Here is a 13,546-nt window from a genome sequence, read left to right on the forward strand (position 1 = left end):
TTCAATCCTCCTCTCCACCCATCCACACCCATCCATCCATTCACCATCATCTCCACATCAATCCATATAAATATACATCTCACAAGGGCATGAAAAGATAACTTTTGTCCCCAGCTTGGATAAAAGATGGACTACCAAACAGCCTTTGAAACTAAGATGAAACATACTATGGGAGAATACATTTACACATGTGTTTGTGCATTTGGACATGCATCATACTCTGAAATAAACACATCTCTCAAAAATTCTATGTAAAAATTTGAGACTGAAAAATCACCACCTCACCAAGGACTACAAAGTTAGAATGCTATTTGTCTTTATCAATCGATTTCCTTTAAAAACTAGTGCAGGAAGCAGCAGCAAAATAACAGCAACACAAAGCACCATAAAAAAATAAACTGAATTTGTAAAACATTGAACTGGCATTAAAGAAAAAAAAAAAATCAGCCATTTCCCCACCCACAACTCAACGGGGCGTTTAACCCTAAATAAAGGGGATTCACACTTCTAGCTGTGAATCGAGCCGGGGGTGGGAACGAGTGAGAGGTCTGGGAGGAGGAAGGGGGAGAGGTGGGAGCAGGCCCAGGTCCTCCACGGGCTGCAGCCGGTCCGGAGCCCAGTTTCATGGAAATGCAGAGGCAGAGAGGCAAAGGACCGGTGAGGGAAGGAAACAGACAGGTGAGACCACAACACGCATAAAGGACCAGGCACCCGGCCACGAGGAGAGGACGATGAAAACAGTTCTTAAACCCGGGCGCAGCACAGAAATACTAACCAGGAGGCTGTCTGCTGAGAGAGGCAGACAGCGCAGCCCCGGCTAAGGAGCGACAGACACCCTCTACCGTGGAGCGGAGGGAGGAGGACCTCCGCTCGGAAGGAAACACATTTCAGTATCCCCCGATCGCCGGCTTTGGTGGCTTTGGTTCTCTGCTCCCTCCGCGTCTGGCAGGCAGTCAGGTCCCCGACTGCCTTCCCTGCGAGGCGGGCCTCCCGCCCCGCTGGAAACTCAACCAGCGGCAGCGCCCAACAGGGAACAATGGCCTCCGTCCTTCACAGGAATCCTCCCCACTCATCAAAATACCGGCTCCTGTTCGCTGTACTCATTTTCAGTGCCAGTCGGAAAGCCAGGTGGAAGACACGCTAGACTGCTGTGTCTTCCTTACACAATATGACCCGGCCGCAGACCCCTGGCGTCTGCACGATGGCAGGAGAATTTCCATTTTTTAAAAGCCATCACGCTCTCCAGGAACTGCTTATCACACAGAGTGTTAAAACTGTTTACCCCGCAAAGGTGGGGAGGGAAAAATAATAGTAATCTATGAGTAATACTGAAGCACAGATAAGAACAGTACTTCTGATAGAAAACATGCATCTTCAATAAATGCTCCAAATATGGAGTAAATATGTTTTAATCTTTTATAGACAGATATACAGAAACATGGAGATAGATGAATTAAGATATAATTATGGATATAAATCTATGTTCTAATATATTTTATAGATGTATATAAAAACATGGAGAGAGATGAGTTAAGATAATTATGGATATAAATATGTTTTAGTATATTTTATAGATGTATATAAAAATATGGAGACAGATGAATTAAGGTATAATTATGGAAACAAATCTTTAATGAAATCATGGGTGTAAAATTTAGAAAAGTGAAACAGACACACACACACACACACAAATGTGTAGTTTTATTGTTAATATTTTTTATTTGTTTTTGTGTAGCTAAGCAAGTATTTTGCTTCCTTTGGTAATAATACCTGTTTTAAGTTAAACCATTCCCTTTGTGCCTCTACCAAATCCACAAGCCATTCCATTTCATTAAATGTATTTTAAGTTGCTTTAAATTTCTTTTCATAGACTAACAAGCCAACAAGAACAAGTCCTTGTTTTGCTTCATTCTTTGCAGGGAAAAAAATTTCTACTTGTAATAATGCATATTTTAATACTGTTTTTATAGTCATTTAACTAAAAGCCAAAACCGGTATCTTGGGTTAACACTGAAAAGTCAGAATTGAATTTATAGATTTCATACTGAGAGATGCTTAAAATGTAAATATTGTCATCTTAAAATATAAATTTCTATACAGCTCAAAGACATAATTTAATGAGATTTAATTATGACTTAAAAGATGTTTAATTAAGGATGGACCTTACCTTTTTAATTGTTTTTGTCTGTACCAAAGCAAGTTCTCTATTCTCATCTGCTACGTACAATGAAAGTTTCACATATGGATCACTGTAAGAAAAAATAGGATTATGCTTTTCATTTTAAAAATATAAAAAGGAAAGTAGCCATAAACTAACTGAAAATGCAAAAATATCACTTAATGACCAGCTTGTGTAAATTTCACAAACTAAGCAGTAACATTTTTAACATGCTTGTAACTAGGTAAATATACTGAGGAAAGTTTCTATCACCTAGAACCAAGGATGTTTATTTAAAAGCAAAACTAACATCAAACTCGTATTCTAATTTTAAAGGTCATCTTCTCTATTCTTAATTCAAAAGAATTAATCTTCCATAGTAGTTTTTCTAAGCACAGATTCTGAAAAGATTACAAGAAAAATTATTAAAAGGCATATCAAATTTGTTCAGACTAGTAAAATCTAGCAAGAAAATTTAGTTTGCATCTTATTTATATTCTGATTTCCGTTACGTTGGTAAAAATTATTTTTCTTTCAGTAGAGGTAAAACAGGCATTGTTCATCTAAGTCAACATATATCATCTTGTAGATTAAAACAAAAACATACACACAAAAAATTAAAGCCCAGTAAGTCAACAGAGTTGCCCAAAGTTACAGATTTTAGTAAAGTCTTGATTAAATTTCAGGTTTCCTGACTACAAGTCCCAGAGTTCCTATCATTTCCTTGGGAAACTGAAAACTTTTAGCCAGAAGTATATTGAAAGGATTACTTAATGTGAATTATCTACTAAGAGCTTGGTAAGTCCACTCCTCACATGTTCTGGGGTTGCTAACACTGGGACAGCTCAAATCTAGTTAAACTATAAGAATTTGGGATCCAGGTTCTTCTGTTTCACACTTGAGATGCTTAAAGTCATAGGGAGGGCCTTCGTGTATTCAATCCCCCAATTTTCACTCATCTAATTATCAACAGGGGATGATTTATTTCTATCCAATTTGAGAGTTATCCTTTAGTAGTTATACACCACGACTATTAACCCTTATTTTGCAACTTCCAGGGTATTTCTAAAGATTATACAGAGTATCATAAAATGCTTAAGACTATATTGGTTTTTATTAGATAGCTCAATAAATATGCTGTGAAATCTCTTAAGGAAAGAGAATGGTGTGATAAAATGAAAAGTTTAGTACTAACAGGACTATAATTGATATCCAAAAAACAGAAATCAGAAGTCAGTGAAAAATATTGTTGGTGTCTATGTGTAGTATTTATTACCCGTAAAATGCAACTCGGTGGAAGCTACACCCCATCTCCTTAAACAAACACACAAGAAAACAATAGAATTGTCTCAGTTATATTCTGAGTAAATATTTTTATTTTTAACATTCTGGTTTAGAAGAAGGTATTAGTCAACGCTTTGTCACTTACCCATAAACCACAGATGCTCTTTCACTAAAGAACATCTAACCAGATGCACCTACTTCTCCTTATCTGGACACCCTCAACCTCAGAATAAAGATGAACCAAGAACCAGAACCTAATCTAGGTCTAAAGACCCCAAGAACACCTTCCTAGACAGAGCCATGGTCTGGGTGATGGATCAGGAGTATAATTCTAGGTCAGTGGTTCTCAGACTTGAGCAAATCAGAATTGCCTGAGGGCAGGAGTACTTAAAACACAGATTGCGGGGCCCCAACCCCAAATACCCGCAAAAGGTCTAGTAGGTCTCGGTTGGGACCACAGAATTTGCATCTCAAATAAACGCCCAGTGATGTCAGTGCTCTTGAGTCAGGAATCACACTCTGAGAACCACTGTTCTACGTGGTATTTGAAGAGAGTATTTTCTAGTTATAGTAGAAACCCATTTTCTATTTCCAGCCACCAAGCTATTGCTAAAAAGAGCTCACGGCCTGATATCTGTTATCTCAATAGGCTCCCACTACGCCATGGAGACACACACACACACACACACACACACACACACACACACACACACACACACACACACACACACACACACTACAGAGAAGACAAAAAACTCTGCTGACTGCCATCTCTTCTTTTCATGGCCCCTGGCTGTCACGATTGCTGCCTATTATATAACTGCAATAAAGAGCTAGGCACTCACTTTAATGAACAGCCACATTCTTCCTCTAATCATTTACTGACCTCAGTTTATATCCCCTGAATAGTTCACAATGAGTGACACACGCAGTTGGGGGTTGAGGGTGGGGTCTCTGAGGCTGGGACAATGTCCCCCAGCTGTGACAAGGAAGGCATGTCTGGGCCTGTCTCGAGTGTTCATCCAGGCAGAACTATAGGTACTACGGTGACTATGTGAAAGATTGACCAGGAAACTTCCTGGAAGAGAATTCAAGGTGAACAGAGAACCAACGGGCAAGGGTGGGAGCTGGTGAAAGGACAGTAGGAGCAAGTTCAAGGGAAGGGAGCACAGGGCTTGGGCTGGTGAAAGGATGGTAGGGTGTAAGTTCAAGAGTGGTGGGGTTGGAGTGGGGAGGGGAGCCAGCTGTCCAGATCCATCTCCCTTTCCAAGGGTACAGCAGTACCACTCCCATCAACAAATGTTTACAAAGCACTGACTACACTCCCAGGAGTGGGCAACAAAAAGGATTAAACCATCAAAGGTCAAAAATGGACATTCATGGATAAAGAAGATGTGGTACATATATACAATGGAATACTACTTGGCCATTAAAAAACCCCCAAATAATGCCATTTGCAGCAACATGGATGCAACTAGGGATTATCATACTAAGTGAAGTAAGTCAGGAAAAAGAAAGACAAATCCCGTATGATGTCACTTATATGTGGAATCTAAAATACGACACCAATGAACCTATCTATGAAACAGAATCGGGTGCACAGAGAATAGACTGGTGGTTGCCAAGGGGTGGGGTTTGGGGACGGATGGAGTGGGAGACTGGGGTTAGCAGATGCAAACTATTACATATAGAATGGATAAACACAAGGTCCTACTGTGTAGCACAGAGAACTATCCTGTGAGTCAATATCCTGTGAGAAACCATATCATATTTTCAAATGGAAAACATGAAAAAGAATGTATAGGTACATATAACTGAGTCACTTTGCTGTACAGCAGTAACTAACACAACATTGTAAATCAACTATACTTTAATAGAAAATAAAAATTTTTTTAAAAGATAGTTGAAAAAAAAAAAGAGGACACTCATGAATGGCCTTCCCTAGCTCAGCTGTCTGAGGATGACATTTTCCCATTTCACTAAGGGGAAGGCTGGAGAAGAAAGCTGTGATACGAACAGGGCATCAAGCATCAGGAAATGAGCAGGAAGATGCCAGAGCAGGCTGAGCAGCCAGCAGTTCTACCCCAACTATTAGCACAACTGAAACCAGCACCACCATTACCGTCACCACCACCACCAGCCCAGCGCCCAACCACCATCAAGCATCCATGCTGCACCTGGCAAATGTTTAGATGCAGTATCTCATTCCACCCTCACCGCAAGCTTAGGAAGTTGGCACGTTTTTCAGATGAGAAAATGAGACAGAAATCAAGCAGCTTGTCCCACATTAAACAGGAAGCAGGGGAGATGGGAAGGAACACAGGCATGCTAGCTCCAGAATCCGACCCTCTGAGTGCATGGGTCCAGCCTTGCTGCAATACACTCTGCGGACCACCAACAGACCTAGCTGGAAGAAACGTCTAGGGGCAGGAGTTCCCCCAAATCCTGGAAAACATTTGGTGCCGTAACTGCTATTAGGACCTAATTTTTATCTTATTATCGTATCCAAGTCTGGAGGAGGAACAAGACTCTTGGGCTAAGTGTCTACCTTTAAGGGAGGTCACACCTTTGAGATCTTATCTCCTTTTCAACACTCCAAATAGCCAGCTGTGTGACCCTGGACAAGCCACTTGAGCACGCTGAACCTCGATTTTCTTATCTCCAAAAACAAGTGGTTGGACTAAATCAGTGGTTTTCAAACTGCAGGCTTGACAGAGCCTTAGTTCTACGTAACTATCTCAGGATAACTACAGGCTACCGTTTCCACCTTAATCTGTTTTATATATGGGTTGTTCATGTTAGAATATTTTTGGACAGGGTTCTATAACTTAAAAAAATAAAGTTTAAAGGCAGCGGGCTGGATGATTCCTTTTGGTTAGAATATTCTGAATCTCAGAATAATTCAAACTCACTTCTCTTCATTCGTAATAACAATAGCCCAGCTCATCCTAAGTAAATACGGATTGGCTTCCTAAAGATACGGCACGAAGAGGGAATAACACCCTATCCTCTCCACCAGGGCACGAGGGGTGAAGCCCACAGTCGTACGAGAACCACCCCACCCCTTGATCACCACTGGGCTGGTATTTTCTTATACACGTTACCAGCTCTAACCAACTTACCTATGAGGTATCAAAAACACATCACCTTGAGCAATAACCAAAACAAAAGGCAGGCAGGTGTGCCTGTGTGTTAGGGGGGCGGGCAAGGCTGAGGGACAGCAAGCCCCATCAGGAGCTTCTTTTCAAAAGCTTGCTTGTTGTTTTAACCCCTGACCTTCATCTGAGTGTGATTCTGCGCAGGAGTGGTGAGAGGAAGAAGTCAGTTCCCAGAGACTTTTTCACACTGACTTGAGCCATCTGATAGAGGCAGCAGTTCTGGAAGAAGCTTCTGCCCTCTGAAGCTCGACGTCTCAGATCTCACACTCTCCACACCTTTACTACGAAAGGCCAGCCAAATCCTGAGGTCAATGGTAGGTTATGTTCAAGACTTACCTCCCCCCCAGCTAGACCACCAGAAGGTTTAGGAAAGATACATACAAAGCTCATCAGCAGCTTCTATTATGGGGAGTAGACGTAGGGTACAGCTATAGGGGCAGAGGTTCTGGTTTTCATGTTACTCCCTGTACACCGAAGATTTTTGTTGCTGTTATTAACCAGTAATACATAATACTTTTATAATTTTTTTAAAACCAGGAGGGCCATCCAGGGAAGTAGGCAAGAAGACCGTCTATCTCCTTGACTGGTACTTCTTCATCTGGTGCCCTTGACCATCTCCACTGGAGTCTCAAATCTCAACTTCACCGACTCTCTAAGAGACCTTCAGACAGTCACTTAACCACTCTTAACTTCAGGTGGTTCATGAATGAAATGGGAACGATAATTCCTAACTCAGAGCATCACTGTAAGGACCAGAGAATATTATGTATTAATATTTGTAGCCACTTCAGCCCCAAACACACAGTATAAGTGCCCTATTAATGACAGCCGTTGTAACTGATTCTGTTTTTTCCTCTCTTTCGAGACTTGAGGTTCTCTGTTGCTCCTTCCAAGCCCCCTAACTTCTGCCGTGATTGCTGATCTAATCTGACACTGATTACCTTATAGTATAGATTGGGTGCCGGCCACAACCACAGCACACTAAGTATCCCATGCTGCCTCACTATTCATGCTGTGTGGAAGCCCCATGGGGATCTGGGTGGAGATGATCAAACGGGTAGTATTATTTATAACAAAACTCAACAGGATTCACTCTTGGCAACCAGTTACTGTCCTAGTGGCTGGTGTTCAGTGCAACTCATTAACATTACTCTCTAGGCAGCTCAGCGCTTTGTGGATTAGAAGAGAAATGCTGTTTTCCAAACCTTTTGAAGCTATTGGGGTACTACATTCTTTCTTTTCAGCCTTTACAAGGAGACAAATTGATATTAGGATTCAAATGACATCCTAGTATTAACTGAGTACCTGCTATATTCCAGGCAAGGACACAGGCATCGGAAATAAGACACTGTCCCGGCCCCATTTGAATGGGGCACAGTAGTAAAGCGATGATTGTGACACAGTGTGCAGAGTTCCCTGGCACACAACACTTCTAAGAGAAAGACTGCAGAACTACGGGACCGCACTGATCTTAACCAGGCTTCAAGAATTCAGAGACGGGTCTCCTTCTACCTTCATCACCATTAAGCGAAAACAGTACAGACGAGGTCATTTCTCGGGGAGAGGTGGAAATGAGATTTTCTGGGTTTCTCTGTTGCTCCTGGGACACACTGAACAAGGGCAGTTAGTCCTGATGTGTCATTAATGGGTGACGCCCTCCACTGGAGTCACCCAGGTGTTCCATGACAAACAACCATTTGGAGAGGCTAGTCCTTTCGCACTGATTACTCATTTTCATCAGACTAGTCTTTGATGAGATTGATGTACTATTTTCAAGGAGGCAGGGCGGTGAGGGGGAGGGGGAGAGACAGGCGGAGGGCAGAGTTGCCTCCAGAGGCAAAGTGTTCAGGGGGGATTATGTTCAGAGTGCGGCCAGGCTGGAATGGCACTGCCTCGTCTACCAGCTGTAAACCTGTCTTTCCAAGAGAGTTGGATGTTATGAGAACAGTGAGAACAGCCTTCGTTTTTCAACCATACTTCCTGAGGGAGTACTCTGCCATCACCTGAAGGAAGCAATTATCCTTTCCCATAAAATGAAGTTGCTTAACATGCTGCTGGGACAGTCTGTGAAAGGATTGTGTCATTGTTCCCTGTGAGCAAAAAGCAGAGGTCTAATCTAGCGTATGACACAACACCATAGGGCAGATTTATTTTGACTACCCCATGTAGGACACACTAAACCTTAGCCAACCCAGAGGATATTTCATTGGAAAACCTGTTTTGTTGAAGGTTTCCTCATACCTTTCCACTTTTACTATCATAGTTAGTGTTACATAAATTACTGGTATCTGTAATAAAGAAATAATGCAAAACACTTACAAAGCAATAAGAAAAAAAATTACCTAGAAAGTGTGAGAGAATAAAACACATGAATATATGTGATAACAGCAAAACTGAAGTTCTCATCTAACAGGTGGTCCCAGATGCAAAAATAGCTAACACTTTCTAAAGAGAGGCAGACATTTTAATACTCTACTACTGCAAAGAAATTATCACAAGTGTTTCTGGAAAGCAGTATGGCAGGAGGTATCAAAACATTGAAAGAATTGATGCCTTTGATTCAACAAATCTATTTGTAAGGATTAATCCCAAAGAAATAATCAGAGATGCAGGCAAATATCTATCTGCAAAAGATACTCATTACAGCATCATATATAAGAAAATACTGGAAGCAACTTTCCAGTACAAGAGAGAAGTGATTAAATTATGGTATAATCAGGCGCTAGAATATTATAAACCATTAAAGCATCTTTTCAAAGAATATTATTAATTGGGAGAAAATATTCATAGTATAACATTAAGGCATAAGCATGATCTATAAACGTGACTAATTCTATATAGTCACATTTTTTTGTTTGTTGTTAGTCAGTAATGCTTACAGTTTATTTACGTGGGTAGCACTTAAAATCTGTTATGCTTTCATGGTTACATTTTCCACACTAAGCATATATATATATATATATATATATATATATAAATATATATATATATATATAAAACATGTATATACATATAACATATATATATACACATGCATGAAAGCAACAGACACATAGCTGACATTAATAGTTGTTCTCTCTAGATTACAACTTTATGAATTATGTTTATTTTCTTCTTTGTGGTTTTTATTTTTTTCTAAATTTTCTACTGTGAGCAAGTACTACTTTCATAAGTACAAAAATTATGAAAATAACAATAATAGTTACACATATGCTACAACTATAACATACTCTTCAGTGAGGCATGGAACCCTGTAATCTCATGGCTAGCCTAAAACCTAAATAACAAACCCAAAAGAGCTTCAGATGTTTTTTCTACCCAGAAAATTGCCTTAAATGGGTGACTACTGAAGATATTTGAAAGAAATATGCACATATATTCTAGCCCTTGACATTTACTGAAAGGCATGAATTACACTTTGAAATACATCATTTGTCACCAACACTGGCAATGAGTTGCTCTTAAATATGTATGACCTTTCAACAAATGCAAGAAAGCAATGGGTCTACTACAGACAGATGCATTTTTACCTTTGTCCGAGGTAGGCAAAGAGGCATTAAAACTTTATAGCTTAGGTGGAGGCATAACCCTCCCAGATTTCAAAGCTCCAGTAATCAAAACAGTGTGGTACTGGCACAAAAACGGACATGTGGATCAGTGGAACAGAAAGAGAGAAGTTAGAACACACCCTCAACACCATACACAAAAATAAACTCAAAATGGCTGAAAAACTTAAATATAAGACATGACACCATAAAACTCCTAGAAGAGAACATAGGCAAAACATTCTCTGACATAAACTGTAGGCAATGTTTTCTTAGGTCAGTCTCCCAAGGCAACAGAAATAAAAACAAAAATAAACAAATGGGACCTAATCAAACTTACAAGCTTTTGCACAGCAAAGGAAAGCATGAACAAAATGACAATCTATGGACTGGGAGAAAATATTTGCAAATGATGAGACGGACAAGGGCTTAATTTCCAAAATATACAAACAGGTCGTACAATTCAGTAATAAAAAAACAAACAACCCAATCAAAAAATGAGAAGGACTAGACAGACACTTCTCCAAAGAAGACATACAGCTGACCAACAGGCACATGAAAAGCTGCTCAACACTGCTAATCATCAGAGAAATGCAAATCAAAACTACAACGAGGTATCACCTCACACCAGTCAGAATGGCCATCATTAAAAAGTCTACAAATAACAAATGCTGAAGAGGGTGTGGAGAAAAGGGGACCCTCCTACACTGTTGGTGGGAATGTAAATTGGTGCAGCCACCATGGAAAACAGTATGGAGGTTCCTTAAAAAACTACAAATAGAGTTCGTATATGATCCTGCAATCCCACTCCTGGGCATATATCCGGAGAAAACTCTAATTCGAAAAGATACATGCACCCCAATGTTCATAGCAGCACTATTTACAATAGCCAAGACGTGGAAACAACCTAAATGTCCATCAACAGGTGAATGGACAAAGAAGATGTAGTACATATATGCAACAGAATATTACTCACCATAAAATGAGTGAAATACTGCCATCTGCAGCAACATGCATGCACCTAGAGGTTATCATACTAAGTGAAGTAAGTCAGAGAAAGACAAATACCACATGACATCCCTTACATGTGGAATCTAAAATAGGACACAAATGAACTTATTTACAAAACAGAAACAGGTGCAGAAAACAAACTTATGGTTACCAAAAAGGAAAGGGGCTGGGGGAGGGACAAATTAGGAGTCTGCAATTAGCACATGCCAACTATTACATAGAGAATGGATAAACAACAAGGCCCTACTGTATAGCACAGTGAACTATATTCAATATCCTGTGATAAATCATAATGGAAAACAATATGAAAAAGAATGTATATATAACTGAATCACTTTGCTGTACACTAGAAACTGACACAACATTGTATATCAACTACACATCAACTAAGAAAACCCAACAACTTTACAGCTTAGGCACATTCTGTGAAGCTGCTGAAAATATACTTTGGGATATTTCAGGAATGACTTGGCTGCTTGGAGCAGCTTGTGGTTTGCCCCTATCCCAGCACCTCTGCAGTCACCCAAGTCTTGAAATGGCCAGTCAGGACCAACTCTCTCCTTGTCCTCTGCCAACCACAACCAGTCACTCGAAGTCCCAACCCTGGGTCCTAGAGACCCTTTGGAGTCGGGGGGTGGGAGCACTGCATGTACGTCTGTTTACCTCTGACACATAAATACACAGTTCCGTTTATATCTATGTAGATATGTGTAGCCCATGAAAACATTTAAGCCAGAAGAGTTCGTTTTTAAAACAAGCTGAATTAAAACCAATGTTTTCTTATCTTCTGCTAGTATAAATATCACTCAGTGGCTGTCACTAATAGGCAAAGTTCCACCTATAAATTACTAAAATGTTCATACAGCTGTCAAAGAGTGACAGTTGTGACATGCCTTTGTCTCCAGCGTTTTCTATCACGTGTTTTTCCCGTATACACGAAATCATCAGGGATTAAGAAACCACTTTTCTTTTATGCTAGTAATAGTTTAATAGAGGGACTTCCCCAGCGGTCCAGTGGTTAAGACTCCATGCTCCCAATGCAGGGGGCACGGGTTCAATCCCTGGTCAGGGAACTAAGATCCCACATGCCACCCAGCGTGGCCTGAAAAAAAAAAAAGAGAGAGAGAGAGCCAAGAGAGATAGCAACTCACAAAGCCATAAGGAAACAGGGAAACCAAAAACTGCTCCCTTATCAGAAACTGTTCAGTAATTAATTCCTCAAATAGAGTGTCCACCATGTGGGACTGTGGTAAACAGTATAAGGTAACAGATGAGGTAAACAGATGCTGCCCTCAAAGAGGCTGTCTAGGGCTTCCCTGGTGGCGCAGTGGTTGACAGTCCGCCTGCCGATGCAGGGGTCGCGGGTTCGTGCCCCGGTCCGGGAAGATCCCACGTGCCGCGGAGCGGCTGGGCCCGTGAGCCATGGCCGCTGAGCCTGCACGTCCGGAGCCTGTGCTCCGCAACGGGAGAGGCCACAACAGTGAGAGGCCCGTGTACCGCAGAAAAAAAAAAAAAAAGAAAGAAAGAGGCTGTCTACCCCTGCTCCAGAGGAACCAAAGTCAGACAAGATCAAATGCATATAATATGCAGATGTCGCCTTTATGAAAGTTGGCTATATACAAATATTAAGAACTCAAAAAAGTCATAAATTTTTATGTTTATCAGATGATCTGAAATGCAGGGACCATCTTATGAACAGAAATAATAACTTCCAGTATCATTTGTCAAGCACTTTCTGAGCGCACAGCATTGTGCGTGGTGCCTTATGTATACACCATCTCTGATCTTCAGAAGAACCCTGGTAAGCAGGATGTTAGTAATCCCCATTTCATGGATAAAGAAAAGAAAAGATACATACGTCCTAGTACATACGTGCATACATGAAATGCTATGGAGCCATTAAAATGGTATTGATGAGGAACTTGATGTAGTTGCCTACGCTTTGTTTACAAAGAAAGTTTAACATTTTTAATTAAACTATATTAGCAATTAAAATTAAATTGTAAAAGCATATACACCTACTGCATTATAAATATACCAAACTATAAAATAGTATTACCGCATTTATGAGACCATGAGTGATTTTTTTCTTCCTTTCATTTCTCTCTATATTCCAAATGATAGATGGTCGTTATTTAGGCTGGAACACTGAGACAGCAAGGTGACATAGGTAGTCCCTATGGCCAGCCCCTCTGCCCCTCCCCACCAGGGAAGTCTCACTGGAAATGGCCCCAAACAAATGGCAACAACCAGAAGATTCAGGTTAAACATACCAGACTTGTGCTGATAAAGTACAGTGGGGTAAACGTTACAAATTTAACGTCAATTTCTAATTGAACAACCACATTCCTTTTCAAGTAACAGGGTCAAGACCTCTCAAAGAGCCTTTA

The 13,546-nt window shown here is 40.5% G+C and overlaps 1 protein-coding gene across 14 annotated transcripts in view; it reads right to left on the minus strand.

Annotated features, from left to right (window-relative positions):
* Positions 1 to 13,546, minus strand: part of NEDD4L (NEDD4 like E3 ubiquitin protein ligase) — a 345,052-nt gene that overhangs the window by 151,054 nt on the left and 180,452 nt on the right. For 12 of the 14 annotated variants that reach the window (XM_059040433.2, XM_059040434.2, XM_067015214.1 and 9 more), the window contains one exon: positions 2,168 to 2,249. In XM_059040433.2, the coding sequence (XP_058896416.1) occupies positions 2,168 to 2,249 (82 nt within the window). Of the gene's footprint in view, positions 1 to 775; positions 1,233 to 2,167; positions 2,250 to 13,546 lie in introns of those variants that run through there. The other 2 variants (XM_067015220.1, XM_067015222.1) reach the window with 2 other exon arrangements.

This window comes from Kogia breviceps, chromosome 15 (genome assembly GCF_026419965.1).
Source record: "Kogia breviceps isolate mKogBre1 chromosome 15, mKogBre1 haplotype 1, whole genome shotgun sequence".
Classification (NCBI taxonomy): Eukaryota; Metazoa; Chordata; class Mammalia; order Artiodactyla; family Physeteridae; genus Kogia; species Kogia breviceps.